This window comes from Kogia breviceps, chromosome 1 (genome assembly GCF_026419965.1).
Source record: "Kogia breviceps isolate mKogBre1 chromosome 1, mKogBre1 haplotype 1, whole genome shotgun sequence".
Taxonomy (NCBI): Eukaryota; Metazoa; Chordata; class Mammalia; order Artiodactyla; family Physeteridae; genus Kogia; species Kogia breviceps.
In genome coordinates this window covers 152696590-152713423 of record NC_081310.1, presented here as the reverse complement: position 1 = coordinate 152713423, position 16834 = coordinate 152696590, and the positions used below count along the sequence as shown (strand labels likewise).

Here is a 16834-nt window from a genome sequence, read left to right as displayed (position 1 = left end):
AAATATCAAGACCATGTATTATTTCTTTTGTATCTTTCTTATAATAGGTAGTCAATGTTTGTTCATCTGAATTTGAAGACATATTTAAAGATAGTTTTATAATACATCTGTATTTGTTGTGTTATCCTTTAACAAATAAGCCCAAAACCAATTATTAAATTGGTAAAGAATATTCTGCTTTTATAATCAACCAGCAAATTTACTGCAAGTGAGACAGAAGAGAGAATGTAGCCTGGCTTAAAGAAGTCTGACATTCATTTTGTACTTATGTGGAAAGCACAGAAAACATTCTGACTGATGTTAAATCAAAAGGTTTTTAGAAGATAGTGAATACTACTTGGGAGAAAGCTGCTTCAGCTTGATACATTAATGAATTCTACAAAAATAAAAGAAAAAGAAGAGCACATGGCAATGCTTTATTCTATCTTTTAAAAGAAATAACCAGAAAGCAAACTAATAACGAAGGATTTTTTTTTTTTTTCCCTAAGAAAACAAATTCCAGTGTCACTACTGGAATTAACACCCAGTTGACCCAAAATTTTTGCACAACTCATTAACTGGTATGTTTAATGATAAGCATAAATCACTAAGAAAAGATTATAATCAGTATGATGAAAAATATGCCTTGAGTTTTAGACTTTCACCAAATTTTTTTAAAATTAAAAGGTATGATCCTAAAAAGGGTAAAGCTTCACCATCAAGAAAAGTCAACTATACACACCAATTTATTCACTAAGACTTACAGACTAGCAGGATTTTACTTTTCAGTCAAATCCTTTGAAAACTGATGGTAATCAAAGTAGCTGATTATTTATTCTATTTTTAAAAGAAATAACCAGAAAGCAAACTAATACAAAGGATTTCTTTTTCTCGTGCTCTTCTTCTAAGCCCAAGAAGTAAAGTATTGAAAATAAATGATACAGTAAAAATAATGTCTTGCCTTATGCAGTGTTAGCTTACCTGAGGTATGAGTCTATCCAACTGTTCGGCTCGATTTCCATGAGAAGGGTGTGTAGATAACCATTCTGGCAACTTGGGAAGACCATGGAGGCTTTCTGCAAATTCCATCTGTTGCCAAAACACTGAACTGGCTCTGACGTCCACACAAGCCTAAAATCAAAATTAATAAAAGCACAAAGTAAGCTTACTTATAAGGACATTATTTTAAATTTACCTTTATGTCATTACATGTTTTAAAAATATTTTCCATTATCATTTTAATAAAAGTAGAATATGCTCATTGCTCTAAAAAAAAACCTCAACCAATATGGTAATATAGAACTCAAACAGAATCTTCCTCCCTTGCCCTTCCCCCTACACAGCATTCACAATAATCCCACTCCCAAAGATAACCCACTATTTTCATTCAGTATGATGGATATTAAGAACATGTATCAAGGGCAAAAATCTTCCACACAAATTAAAAAAATTTAGGTTTCATATAAAGATTTTAAAATCTAATCTGTTATTAAACTGTACTAAAGAAATTTTACTCTTCATCTATACCACTAGAATAATTAGGAAAAGACCTCAATATAAAGAAAAGACAGTTTTGCCCATTTTTGAATCAAGATTTTGTTGTTGTTTTTAGAAGTTCTCTATATATTCAGATATTAATCCCTTATCAGATAAATGATTTGCAAATATTTCCTCCCATTCTGTGAGTTGTCTCTTTTTACTCTGTGGATGGTGTCTTTTGATGTAATTTTTTAAAAAAATTTTCATGAAGTCCAATTTGTCCATTTTTCCTTTGGTCAACTGTACCTTTGGAGTCAGAGCTAAGAAATCATTACCAAAACCAATGTTGTGAAGCTTCTGCCCTATGCTTTTTTCTAACAGTCTTATTGTTTTAGGTCTTACACTCAGGTCCTTAAAAAATTTTGAGTTAGTTTCTGTATATGGTGTTATGTAAGGGTCCAGATTCACTCTTTTGTATGTGGATATCCTGCTTTCCCAAGCACTATTTCCTGAATAGACTGTCCTTTACCCATTTTCCACCCTCGACAAAAAAATGATTTGACCATATGTGTGAGGGTTTATTTCTGGGCTACTTATTCTATTCTATTAGTCTATATTGCCTTTCATGCTAATACCACATTGTTTCGATTACTGCAAATTTGTAGTTAGTTTTGAAATCAGGATGTGTGAGCCTTCTAAGTTTTGTTCTTTGAAAAAGATTGTTTTGGCTATTCAGGTCCCTTAAGATTGCATATGAACTTTAGGATGGGTTTTTCTATTTCTGCAAAAAAGAAGTCATTGGAATTTTGATAGGGATTACATTGAATTTGTAGATTGGTTTGGGTACTGACATTTTAACAATATTAAATTTACAATCCATAAACACAGGATGTTTTTCCATTCATTTATGTCTTCTTTAAGTTGTTTCAGAAATGTTTTGTAGTTTTCACCATACGAGCCTGTCACCTCCTTGGTTAATTCCCAAGTCTTTTATTCTTATGGACGCTACTGTAAATGGAATTATTTTTGTAGTTTCCTTTTCAGATTGTTCACTGTTCATGTATAGAAATACAACTGATTTTTGTGTGCTGACTTTATATTCCGCTACTTTGCTAAATTCGTTTATTAGTTTAAACAACTTTTTTTGTAGAGTCTTTAGGATTTTCTACATACATGATCATATCATCTGCAAACAGAGATAATTTTACTTCTTCCTTTAAAATTTGGATGCTTTTTATTTCTCTTTCTTGCTGACTAGAAACTTCCAGTACTTTGTTGAATAGACGTGAAAGTGTGCATCATTGCCTTGCTCACTATCTTAACGGAAAAGCTTTCAGTCTTTGCTGCTGTGGGCTTTTCATATATGGTTTTTATTGCAGTGATGGAGTTTTCTTCTCACCTCTATTTTGTTGCATGTTCCTTATCATGAAAGGGTGTTGAATTTTGCCAAATGCTTTTTCTGTATCAATTAAGATAATCATGTGGCTTTTTTGCTTCATTTTGTTGATTCAGCATATCATTTTGATTAATTTTTATATGTTGAACCATTCTTGCATTACAGGGATAAATCTCATTTGGCCATGGTGTATAATCCTTTTAATAGGCTGCTGAATTATATTTGCTAGTATTTTGTTGAGAGTTTTTACATCAATGTTCTTAAGGGATATTGGTGGGTAGCTTTCTTTTCTTGTAGTGTCTTTGTCTGGATTTGGTATTAGGATTATCCTAGTTTCACAGAATGAGTTAGGAAGTGTTCCCATCTCTTCAGTCTTATGGGAAAGTTTGAGAAGGACTGGTATTAATTCTTCTTTAAATGCTTGGTAGAATTCACCAGTGATGCTGTCAGACCCAGGACTTTGCTCTGCTGGAAGATTTTGATTACTGATTCTCAGTCTAATTACTAGTCACCCTTACTATGGCTTTTACTGTCCTATAACTTCTGGTATATTATGTTTTCATTTTCATTCATCTCTAGTATTTATTAACTTCCCTTGTGATTTCTTCTTTAAATTCATTGATTGTTTAAAAGTATATTGTTTAGTGGAGGCTAAATAATATGCTATTAAACAACCAATGGATCACTGAAGAAATCAAAGAGGAAATCAAAAAATACCTGGAGACAAATGAAAATGAAAACATGACGATCTAAAACCTATGGGACACAGCAAAAGCAGCTCTAAAAGGGAAGTTTATAGTGATACACTCTTACTGCAGGAAACAAGAGAAGTCTCAAATAAACAACCTAACCCTACACCTAAAGAAACTAGAGACAGAAGAATAAATAACACCCAAAGTTAATGGAAAACTGAAGAATTCATAAAAGTGCTAACAAAAGATCAAGATGAAAAAAAATTAATTACATGGGACTGAGTGAACTGATGAGGATGATTATAATTTTTGTGACTTTCTGTTTGAAAAAAAAGAGAGACTGCTAAATGATAAAAAAATAAAATAAATAAATTTGAGTTATTAAAAAAAAAAGAAAACCCAAAGTTAGTAGAAGGGAAGAAATCATAAAGATCAGAGTAGAAATAAATAAAATAGAGACTAAAAAAAAATAGAAAAGATCAATGAAACTAAGAACTGGTTCTTTGAAAACATAAACAAAACTGATAAACCTTTAGCAAGACTCATCAAGAAAAAGAGGGAGAGGACTCAAATCAATAAAATTACAAATGAAAAAGGAGAAAATTACAACTGACACCGCAGAAATACAAGGGATCATGAGAGACTATTATAAGCAACTATATGCCAATAAAATGAACAATCTGGAAGAAATGGACAAATTCTTGGAAAGGTACAACTTTCCAAGACTGAACCAGGAAGAATTAGAAAATATAAACAGACCAATCACAAGTAAAGAAATTGAAACTGTAATTAAAGATCTTCCAACAAACAAAAGTGCAGGACCAGATGGCTTCACAGGTGAATTCTATCAAACATTTAGAGAAGAGCTAACACCTATCCTTCTCAAATTCTTCCAAAAAATTGCAGAGGGAGGAGCACTCCCAAGCCCATTCTATGAGGCCACCACACCCTGATACCAAAACCAAAGATATCACAAAGAAAGAAAATTACAGACCAATATCACTGATAAACATAGACACAAAAATCCTCAACAGAATACTAGCAAACTGAACCCCAAAATACATTAAAAGTTTCATACATCATGATCAAGTGGGATTTATCCCAGGTATGCAAGGATTTTTCAATATCCACAAATCAATCAATGTGATACACCACATCAACAAATTGGAGAATAAAAACCATATGATCCCAACAGACACATGAAAGAATGCTTAACATCACTAATCATTAGAGAAATGCAAACCAAAACTACAATGAGATACCATCTCACACCATTCAGAATGGCCATCATCAAAAAATCTACAAACGATAAATGCTGGAGAGGGTGTGGAGAAAAGGGAACACTCTTGCACTGTTGGTGGGAATGTAAATTGATACAACCACTATGGAGAACAGTATGGAGGTTCCTTAAAAAACTAAAAATAGAAATGCCATACAACCCAGCAATCCCACTACTGGGCATATACTGTGAGAAAACCATAATTCAAGAAGAGTCATGTACCACAATGTTCATTGCAGCTCTATTTACAATAGCCAGGACATGGAAGCAACCTAGGTGTCCATCAACAGATGAATGGATAAAGAAGATGTGGCACATATATATAATGGAATATTACTCAGCCATAAAAAGGAATGAAGCTGAGTTATTTGTAGTGAGGTGGATGGACCTAGAGACTGTCATACAGAGTGAAGTAAGTCAGAAAGAGAAAAACAATACCATATGCTAACACATATATATGGAATCTAAAAAAAAAGGTCATGAAGAACCTAGGGGCAAGATGGGAATAAAGATGCAGACCTACTAGAGAATGGACTTGAGGATATGGGGAGGGGGAAGGGTAAGGTGGGACAAAGTGAGAGAGTGGCATGGACATATATACACTACCAAACGTAAAATAGGTAGTTAGTGGGAAGCAGCCACATAGCACAGGGAGATCAGCTCGGTGCTTTGTGACCACCTAGAGGGGTGGGATAAGGAGGGTGGGAGGGATGCAAGACGGAAGAGATATGGGGACATATGTATATGTATAACTGATTCACTTTGTTATAAAGCAGAAACTAACACACCATTGTAAAGCCATTATACTCCAATAAAGATGTTAAAAAGAAAAACAAAACCCCATATGATCATCTCAATAGATGCATAAAATCTTTTGATAAAATTCACCCATTTATGATAAAAAACTCTCCAGAAAGTGGGCGTAGAGGGAACATACCTCAACACAACAAAGGCCATATATGACAAATCCACAGCTAACATTATACTCAATGGTAAAAAGTTGAAAGCATTTCCTCTAAAATCAGAAACAGGACACGGATGCCCATTCTTGCCACTTTTATTCAACAGAGTTTTGGAAGTCCTAGCCACGGCAATCAGAGAAGAAAAAGAAATACAAATTGGAAGAGAAGAAGTAAAACTGTCACTGTTTGCAGATGACATGATACTATACTTAGAAAATACTAATCATGCCACCAGAAAACTACTAGAGCTCATCAATGAATTCAGTAAAGTTGTGGGACACAAGATTAATATATAGAAATTGGTTGCATTTCTATACACTAACAATGAGCTATCAGAAAAAGAAATTAAGGAAACAATCCCATTTACCATCACACCAAAAAGAATAAAATACCTAGGAATAAACCTACCTAAGGAGGCAAAAAGACCTGTACTTAGAAACTTCTAAGACGCTTATATAAGTAACTGAAGATGACACAAACAGATGGAAAGATATACCTATTTTCTTGGATTGGAAGAATCAATATTGTTAAAATGACAATACTATCCAAGGCAATCAACAGATTCCATGCAATCCCTATCAAATTACCAATGGCATTTTTCAGAGAACTAGACAAATAATTTTAAAATTTGTATGGAAACAAAAGAGCCCAAATAGCCAAAACAATCTTGAGCAGGAAGAACAGAACTGGAGGAATCACATTTCCTGACTTCAAACTATACTACAGGGCTTCCCTGGTGGCGCAGTGGTTGAGAGTCCGCCTGCCAGTGCAGGGGACACGGGTTCGTGTCCCAGTCCGGGAAGATCTCACATTCCGCGGAGTGGCTGGGCCCGTGAGCCATGGCTGCTGAGCCTGCGCATCCGGAGCCTGTGCTCCGCAATGGGAGAGGCCACAACAGTGAGAGGCCCGCGTACCGAAAAAAAATAAATAAATAAATAAAAATAAAATAAAATAAAACTATACTACAAAGCTACAGTAATCAAAAACAGACAAATAGATGAATGGAACAGGATAGAGAGCCCAGAAATAAATGCATGCATTTATGGTCAATTAATCTATGACAAAGGGGGCAGGAATATAAAATGGAGGAAAAACAATCTCTCCAATAAGTGGTGCTGGGAAAACTGAACAGCTATGTAAAAGAATGAAATTAAAACATTCTCTAGGGGATTCCTGGTGGTCCAGTGGTTAGGGCTCGGCACTTTCACCGCCATGACCCAAGTGCAATCCCTGGTGGGGAAACTAAGATCCCACAAGCCGAGTGGTGTGGTAAAAGAAAAACAACCACCAAACAAGCCAAAAAAATCCCCATTCTCTAACACTATATACAAAAACTCAAAATGGATTAAAGACTTAAACGTAAGACCAGATACTATAAAACTCCTAGAGAAAAACACAGGCAGAACACTCTTTGACAGAAATCACAGCTATAGCTTTTTGGATCTGTGTCCTAAAGTAAATAAAAGCAAAAATAAACAAATGTGGCATAATTAAACTTAAAAGCTTTTTCACAGCAAAGGAAACAATTAGCAAAACAAAAAGACAATCTACTGAATGGGAGAAAATATTTGCAAATGATATGACTGATAAGGGATTAATATCCAACATATATAAACAGTTCATATAACTCGATATCAAAAAATCAAACAACGTGATTAAAAAACGGGCAGAAGGGCTTCCCTGGTGGCACAGTGGTTGAGAGTCTGCCTGCCAATGCAGGCGACACGGGTTCAAGCCCTGGTCTGGGAGGATCCCACATGATGTGGAGCAGTTAGGCCCGTGTACCACAACTACCGAGCCTGCGCATCTGGAGCCTGTGCTCCACAACAAGAGGCCGCGGCGGTGAGAGGCCCACGTGCCGCGATGAGGAGTGGCCCTGCTCACCACAACTAGAGAAAGCCCTTGCACAGAAATGAAGACCCAACACGGCAAAAAAAAAAAATTAATTAATTAATTAATTTAAAAAAATTATTAAGAAAAACGGGCAGAACTGAGTACATTTTTCCAAAGAGGAAATGTAGATGGCCAGAAAGCATATAAAGAGACACTCAACATCACTAATCATCAGGGAAATGCAAATCAAGCCCACAATGAGTTATGATGTCACACCTGTCAGAACATCTATAATCAAAAAAAACACAAATAACAAATGTTGGTGGAGAAAAGGGAAACCTCCTACACCATTGGTGAGAATGTAAATTGGTGCGGTCACTGTGGAAAACCCCTGCATGGCGGTTTCTCAAAAAACTAAATATAGAACTACCATATGACTTGGCAATTTCACTCCTGGGTATATATCTGAAAAAAAACCCCACTAATTCAAAAAGATATATGCACCCCAATGTTCATAGCAGCATCAATTACAATTGCCAAGATATGGAAACAACCTAAGTGTCCATCAACAGATGAATAGATAAAGAAGATGTGGTACATATATATAAAGGAATACTACTCAGACCTAAAAATGAATGAAATAATGCCATTTGCAGCAACATAGAGGTAATTAGACATTATCATACTAAGTCATAGAGGTAATTAGACATTATCATACTAAGTGAAGTAAGTCAGAAAGGGAAAGACAAATATCATATGATATCACTCATATGTGGAATATAAAATATGACACAAATGAACCTATCTATGAAACAGAAACAGAATCACAGATACAGAGAACAGACTGGTGGTTGACAGCGGGAGGGGGTTGTGGGAGGAATGGAGTGGGAGGTTGGGGTTAGCTAATGTGAGCTTTTATATATAAAATGGATAACAACAAGGTCCTACTGTATAGCACAGAGAATTATTCTCAATATCCTATGATAAACCATAATGGAAAAGAATGCAAAAAAAGAATGTGTATATATATAAATATATATATATATATATATATATATATATATATAACTGAATCACTTTGCTGTAAAGCAGTAATTAACACAACACTGTAAATCAACTACAGTTTAATTTTAAAATAAATAAATAAATGCATTAGTCTCCTAATTACTTAAAAAAAACAAGATTTGAAGTTACAAACCAAAAGGTTACAGTAATACTAACTTTTATACTAATAGTTGTTTTTTCCTTTAAATATATGTCTCTTAAATCATGTAGAAAACAAAAAAGTACAGTTACAAACCACTGTTACAATAATACTTTTACAACTGTCCATGTTTTTACCTTTATTAAGATCTTTATTTCTCCATACAGATTTTGTTCTGTTTTGGCTTTTTGTTTGTTTTTTTGGCCATGCAGCATGTGGGATCTTAGTTCTCCAACCAGGGATCAAACCCACGCCCCCTGCCCTGGAAGCATGGAGTCTTAACCACTGGATCCCCAAGGAAGTCCCTTCATACATCTATGAGTAACTATCTAGTATCCATTCATTTCACCTTGCAGGACTCCCCTGTACATTTCCTGCAGGGCAAGGCTAGTGGTCACAAACTCCCTCAATTTTGTTTAACTGGGAATGTCTTCATTTCTCCCTCATTTTTGAAGAACAGTTTTCCAGAATATAGGATTCTGGGTTCACAGGGTTTTTTTCTTTTAGCACTTTGAACATACTGAGCCCTGTCTTCTGGTCTCCATAATTTCTGGTGAGAAATATTATAAAGGATCCCTTGAATGTGATGATTTGCTTCTATCTTGCTGTTTTCAAGATCTGCTCTTTGTTTTTGCCTTTTTAAAGTTTGATTATAATGTACCTCAGTGTGGGTCTCCCCATTCATCTTCCTTGGAGTTCAATGAGCTTCTTCGATGTTTATGTTTATGTCTTTCTTCATTTTAGGTTAAGTTTTCAACCATTATTTCTTCAAATATTCTCTCTGCCCCTTTCTCTCTCTCTTCTCCTTCTGGAATTCCCACAATATGTATGTTGTCCACTGGATGGTTCCCACAAGTCCCTTAGGCTCTGTTTGCTTTTCTTCAATCTTTTTTCTTTCGGTTCCTCAGCCTTAATAATTTCTATTGATTTATCTTCAAATTTCACTGATTTTCTGCCTGTTCAAATCTGCCTTTGAATCTGTCTTGTGAATTTTATATTTCCATTACTGTATTTTTCAGCTCCAGAATTCCTTGTTGGCTTCTTTTTAGGTTTTCTATCTCTATATGGATATGTCCATTTTGCTGATAATCACTATCTTGACGTCCTCCACACCTTCCTTTAGTTCTCTGAGCAACTTTAGGACAATTATTTTAAAGTATTTGTCTCGTATACCTGCCATTAGGTTTTCTTAAGGGACAGTTTCTGTGGATTTATTATTTTACTTTGAATGGGCCATACTTTCCTGTTTCTTTGTATCTTATGCTTTTTGGTGAACACTGGACATTTGAATCTAATAATGTGGTAACTCTGGAAATCAGATTCTACCCCTTCCTTAGGGTTTGCTGGGTTTTTTGTTGTTTTGTTACTATTCATTTGTTTGTTTTGCTGTAGGCTGTCTCTGTGCTGGGGATCAGCCTGAAGTGTAAATTTAATGTCTTCTCAGGTTTTTTCTAGCACGTGTGGTCACTTTCTAAATATCCCCATGTATGTATTTGTTTTGAAATGCCCCAGTCTTTAGTGTCTGGCTCCCAAAAGAAAAAATAAAAAGGGAAAAAAATGAAAGGGGGGAAGGGCACTGGACACTTAAATCCCCTGAAAGTCACTTCAGCCAGGAGGGGAGGGGCTTGCAATAATGGAGGGAGGTGCAACAATAATGGCTATCTACCTCTGCATCTGTGTGATCAAAAGCAGCATTCAGTGATCAGAGCACCAATCCCTGATATTTGGAGGACAGGGTCCTTTTTGGTCAGCTTCTCCCTAGGGAGGGAAAGAGTTAGACCACACTTCCAATGTTCCAACTTCTCCACAGCTAACCGAAGATTGGCTTCGTCTCACCTGACTCAGAGCACTAACAAGACCCAGCATACACTAGATGCCTGGTAACCAGTGAGAACCAAAATGACAGAGTGAACTAGCACACAAGCAGTCACCACAGCCCCTCGCCCCAGCTCAACAGAGTGAGCAGGCAAAAAACACAAAAAAAAAACTCCCAGCTCCCAGCTTCTCCTTCCTGGCTCTCCTCCCTGTGGATAGGAGGTGAAACCCATATCTAATGTTCCTACATTTCTGGGAGCTGCCAGAGGGACTAGCTACTGTCACACCTATCTCAGAGCACTGACAGGCTCTAGAATACTTTAGATGCCTGAGGAGCACTAAGACCAAAGACAGCAGTTTGGACTAGCCTGAATGTTTGAGAAGTTACCCGAAGTCTTCAGCTGGGCCGATTGATAAGGATCTTCTCCTGTACGAGGCCAGTCTGTAAAGACTAGAAGAAGTGGTTGTTTTGTCCACTGTGAAGATACCAATACAAAACATCAAGAAAAATGAAGAAACAGGGAAATAACCCCCAAAAGAACAAGTTAAATCTCCAGAAACCAATACTAATGAAACATACATGATTTACCTGACAGAGAATTCAAACTGACCATCATAAAATTGCTCACCCAGATCAGGAGAAATGCATGAACTGCAACCAAGAGATAGAAAATATTAAAGAGTACCAAACAGAAATCTTGGAGCCAAAGAACACTATAAATAATTGAAGAATTCACTAGAAGGGTTCAACATCAGAGGAGATCCAGAAAGGATCAGTGAACTCGAAGACAAGTCATTAGAAATCATCTAGTCAGAGAAGAGAACAAATAATAAAAGAGTGAAGAAAGCTTAAGGAATTTATGGGATATTATGCAGCAGCAGACCAATATATACATTATAGGAGTCCCAGAAGGAGAGAGAGAGAGAGAAGTGGGGCAGAAAGATTATTTGAAAAAATAATAGCTGAAAACTTCCCACTTCTGGAGAAAAAAATAGATATCCAGACTCAGGAAGCCAAACACTCTCTAGAAAAGATGAACTCCAAGAAGTCAACAACTAGTCACATTATATACCAATTTGTCACAAGTTAAAGATAAAGAGATAAGTTTGAAAGCAGAAAGAGAAAGGTGAATCAATACATAAAAGGGCACCCCATAAGACTGTCAGTGGCTTTATTTAGCACACATATTGCAGGCTAAAGGGAGTGGGGTTATATATTCAAAGTGCTGAAAGAAAAAAAATGTCAATGAAGAATACTATAGCAAAACTGTCTTTCAAAAATGAAGGATGAAGACTTTCTCAGACAAAAAAAGCTGAGGGAGTTCATCACCACTAGACCTGCCTTACAAGAAACACTAAAGTGAGTTCTTCAAGTTCAAGCAAAAGGACTATAAGCAGTAATATGAAAGCAATGAAACTGTATAACTCACTGGTAAAGGTAAATATATAGACAAATAAAGAATATTGTAATAGTCTAATAGTAGGTAAATCACTTTAATTCTTGAATAAAAGTCAGTAGTATTAAAAATAATAAAGAGTATGTTAATGAATGTAAATATAAAAATATGTAAATTGTAACATCAATAACATAGTGTATAGAGGAGAAAAAGTAAAATGTAGAGATTTTGCATGCAAATGAAGTTAAGCTGTTATCAGCTTCAAATAGACTGTTACAACTAGATGTTTTATGTAAGTCTTATGGTGAAAACAAAGAAAATACCTGTAGAAAATATATAAAAGAAAAAGAGAAAGGATTCAAAGTATATCAATACAAAGTATCAATGAAACGTGAAGACAGCCAGGAAGGGAAAGGACAAAAGTTCTACAAGACAGACCGAAAACAACAAAATAGCAACAGAAAAAGTCTTTTCTTATCAATAATTACTTAAAATGTAAATGCATTAAAGTCCTCACTCCAAAAAATAAAGAGTGTCTGAAAGAATGAAAAAACAAGATCCAAAAATATGTTATCTACAAGAGACTCACTTTAGATATAAGGACACAGACAGGCTGAAAGTGAAGAGCTAGAAAAAGATATTCCATGGAAATGGTAACCAAAAGAGAGGGAGGGTGGTTATACTTAGAAATAGGCTTTAAGACAAAAATTGTCACATGAGACAAGGGCATTATATAACGATAAAAGGATCAATAAACCAGGAAGATATAACAATTATAAATATACATGCACCCAACATCAGAGCATCTAAATATATAAAGCAAACACTGACAGAACTGAAGGGAGAAATAGCAATACAATAGTAGCAGGAGACTGTAAGTTCATACTCTCAATAATGGATAGAACATCCAGACAGAAAATCAATATGGAAACAGTGATTTTGAACATGACAGACCAAATGATCCAAAAGACACATACAAAATATTCAACCCAACACCGGAATACACATTTTTCTCAAGAGCACATAGAACATTCTTCAGGATAGAACACATGTTAGGTCAAAAACCAAGTATCTTTTACAGTCACAATGAAATGAAACAAGAAATCAATAGCTAACGGAAAATTAAATATTCATAAATATGTGCAAATTAAATAACATATTCCTGAACAACCAGTGGGAAAAGAAGAAATTGAAAGGGAAATCAGAGAATATCTTGAAACCAACAAAAACAAAAATACTACATACTAAAATCTATACAATACAGCATAAGGAATACTATATGGGAAATTTATAGTAATAAACATCTACATTAAAAAAAACTCAAATAAGTAACCTAAGGTTACATCTTAAGGAATTATAAAAAGAAGAACAAACTAAGCTCAAAGTTAGCAGAAATTAGAATGTAATAGATTATAATGGTAGAAATAAACAAAATAAAGAATAGAAAAGCAATAGAAAGAAAAAAACCAATGAACTAATAAGAGCTGACTGAATCAGTAATAAATAAAATCTCACAAAAAAGAAAAGCACAGGACCAGATGGCTTCACTGGTGATTTCTACCAAACATTTAAAGAAGAGTTAATGTGAATCCCTCCCAAATTCATCCAAAAAATTGATGAGAAGGGAACACTACTAAACTCATTTTACAAGGTCAGCATTGCCCTGATACCAAAGCCAGCCAAAGACACTAAGAAATTATAGACAAAAATTCCAGATGAACATATAGATGCAAAACCTCTCAACGAAACACTCGCAAACCAAATTCAATAGCACATTAAAAGAACAGCATATCATGACCAATTGGGATTTATGCCTGGGATGCAAGGGTGGTTCAACATACAAAAATCAATTAATGTTATATACTTCACTAATAGAATGAAGGATAAAAATAACATGATTATCTCAATAGGTACAGAAAAAGCATTTCAAAAACTTCAACACCCTTAATGAAAAAAAATCAACAAACTAGGAACAGAAGGAAATTACCTTACCATAATAAAAGCTATATATGAAAAACCCCCAGTGAACATCATATTCAACAGTGAAAAACTGAAAACTTTTCCCTAAGATGAAGAACAAGACAAAGATGGGTTCAAGATGGTGGAGTAGAAGGATATGCACTCACTCCCTCTTGTGAGAGCACTGGAATCACAACTAACTGTTGAACAACCATCAACAGGAAGACACTGGAATTCACCAAAAAAGATATCCCACATTCAAAGACAATGGAAAAGCCACAATGAGACAGTAGGAGGGGCGCGATCACAATAAAATAAAATCACATAACCACTGAGTGGGTGACTCACAAACTGGGGAATACTTGTACTACAGAGGTCCACCCACTGGAGTGAAGGTTCTGAGCCCCACATCAGGCTCCCCAACCTGGGGGGTCCAGCAACGGGAGGAGGAAATCCAAGAGAATCAGACTTTGAATGCTAGGATTTGATTGCAGGACTGAGGGAAACAGAGATACTACTCTTGGAGGGCACACACAAAGTACTGTGTGCATCAGGACCCAGGTGGAAGGAGCAGTGACCCCATAGAAGACTGAACCAGACCTACCTGCTAGTGTTGGAGGGTCTCCTGCAGAGGCGGGGGGGGGGGGCAGCTGTGACTCACCGTGGGGACAGGGACACTGGCAGCAGAACTTCTAGGAAGTACTCCTTGGCGTAAGCCCTCCCAGGATCCACGATTAGCCCCATTAAAGAGCCTGTAGGCTCCAGTGCTGGGTCACCTCAGGCCAAACCAACAGGGAGGGAACTCAGCCCCACCCAACAGCAGACAAGCGGATTAAAGTTTTACTGAGCTGTGCCCACCAGAGCAACACCCAGTTCTACCCACCACCACCAGTTCCTCCCATCAGGAAGCTTGCACAAGCCTCTGAGATAGCCTCATCCACCAGAGGGCAGACAGCAGAAGCAAGAAGTACTACAATCCTGCAGCCCGTGGCATGAAAACCACATTCACAGAAAGATAGACAAAATGGAAATGCAGGAGACTATATACCAGATGAATGAACAAGATAAAACCCCAGAAAAACAACTAAATGAAGTGGAAATAGGCAATGTTCCAGAAAAAGAATTCAGAATAATGATAGTGAAGATGATCCAGGACCTCAGAGAAAGAATGGAAGCAAAGATAGAGAAGATGCAAGGAATGTTTAACAAAGACCTAGAAGAATTAAAGAACAAAGACCTAGAAGAAGTAAAGAACAAACAAACAGAGATGAACAATGCAATAGCTGAAATGAAAAATATACTAGAAGGAATCAACAGCAGAATAACTGAGGCAGAAGAACAGATAGGTGGCCTGGAAGACAGTGGTAGAAATCACTGCCGCAGAACGAAATAAAGAAAAAAGAATGAAAAGAAATGAAGACAGCCTAAGAGACCTCTAGGACAACATTAAACAAACCAACATTCGCATTATAGGGGTCCCAGAAGGAGAAGAGAGAGAGAAAGGATCCAGAAAATATTTGAAGAGATTAGACTTGAAAACTTCCCTAACATAGGGAAGGAAATAGCCACACAAGACCAGGAAGCACGGGCAGGATAAACCCAAGATAAACATGCTAAGACACATAGTAATCAAACTGACAAAAATTAAAGACAAAGAAAAACTATTAAAAGTAACAAGGGAAAAATGACAAATAACATACAAGGGAACTCCCATAAGGTTAACAGCTGCTTTCTCAGCAGAAATTACAAGCCAGAAGGGAGAGGCATGATATATTTAAAGTGATGAAAGGGAAGAAACTACAACCAAGATTTCTCCACCCAGAAGGATGTCATTCAAATTCAACGGAGAAATCAAAAGCTTTACAGGCAAGCAAAAGGTTAAGGGAATTCACACCACCAAACCAGCTCTACAGCAAATGCTAAAGGAACTTCTCTAAGTGGGAAAAATAAGAGAAGAAAAGGACCTACAAAAACAAACCCAAAACAATTAAGAAAATGGTCATAGGAACATACATCTTGATAATTACCTTAAATGTGAATGGACTAAATGAACCAACCAAAAGCCACAGGCTTGCTGAATGGATACAAAAACAAGACCCCCATATATGCTGTCTACAAGAGACCCACTTCAGACCTAGGGACACATACAGACTGAAACTCAGGGGAGGGTAAAAAATATTCCATGCAAATGGAAGTCAAAAAAAAGCAGAAGTAGCAATGCTCATATCAGATAAGATAGATGGACTTTAAAATAAAGAATGTTACAAGAGACAAGGAAGGAGACTACATAATGATCGAGGGATCAATCCAAGAAGATATAACAATTATCAATATATATGCACTCAACATAGGAGCACCTCAATACATAAGGCAACTGCTAACAGCTGTAAAAGAGGAAATCGACAGTAACACAATAATAGTGGGGGACTTTAACACCTTACTGACACTAATGGACAGATCATCCAGACAGAAAATTAATAAGGAAACAAAGCTTTAAATGACACAATAGACCAGATAGATTTAACTGATATTTATAGGACATTCCATCCCAAAACAGATTACACTTTCTTCTCAAGTGTGCACAGAACATTCTCCAGGATAGATCACATCTTGATTCACAAATCATGCCTCAGTAAATTTAAGAAAACTGAAATCATATCAAGCATCTTTTCTGACCACAATGCTATGAGATGAGAAATCAATTACAGGGGAAAAAATCATAAAAAAACACAAGCACATGAAGGCTAAACAATACGTTACTAAATAACCAAGAGATAACTGGAGAAATCAAAGAATACATAGAGACAAATGACAACAAAAACATGACAATCCAAAACCT

General features: G+C 36.1%; 1 protein-coding gene across 7 annotated transcripts in view; it reads right to left on the bottom strand.

The window, feature by feature from the left end:
* OMA1 (OMA1 zinc metallopeptidase) overlaps positions 1 to 16834 on the bottom strand; it is a 295542-nt gene that overhangs the window by 225878 nt on the left and 52830 nt on the right. For 6 of the 7 annotated variants that reach the window (XM_059066869.2, XM_067006994.1, XM_067007002.1 and 3 more), the window contains exon 8: positions 961 to 1110. In XM_059066869.2, coding sequence (XP_058922852.1) covers positions 961 to 1110 — 150 coding nt within the window. Of the gene's footprint in view, positions 1 to 960; positions 1111 to 10490; positions 10583 to 16834 lie in introns of those variants that run through there. The other variant, XM_067007009.1, reaches the window with a different exon arrangement.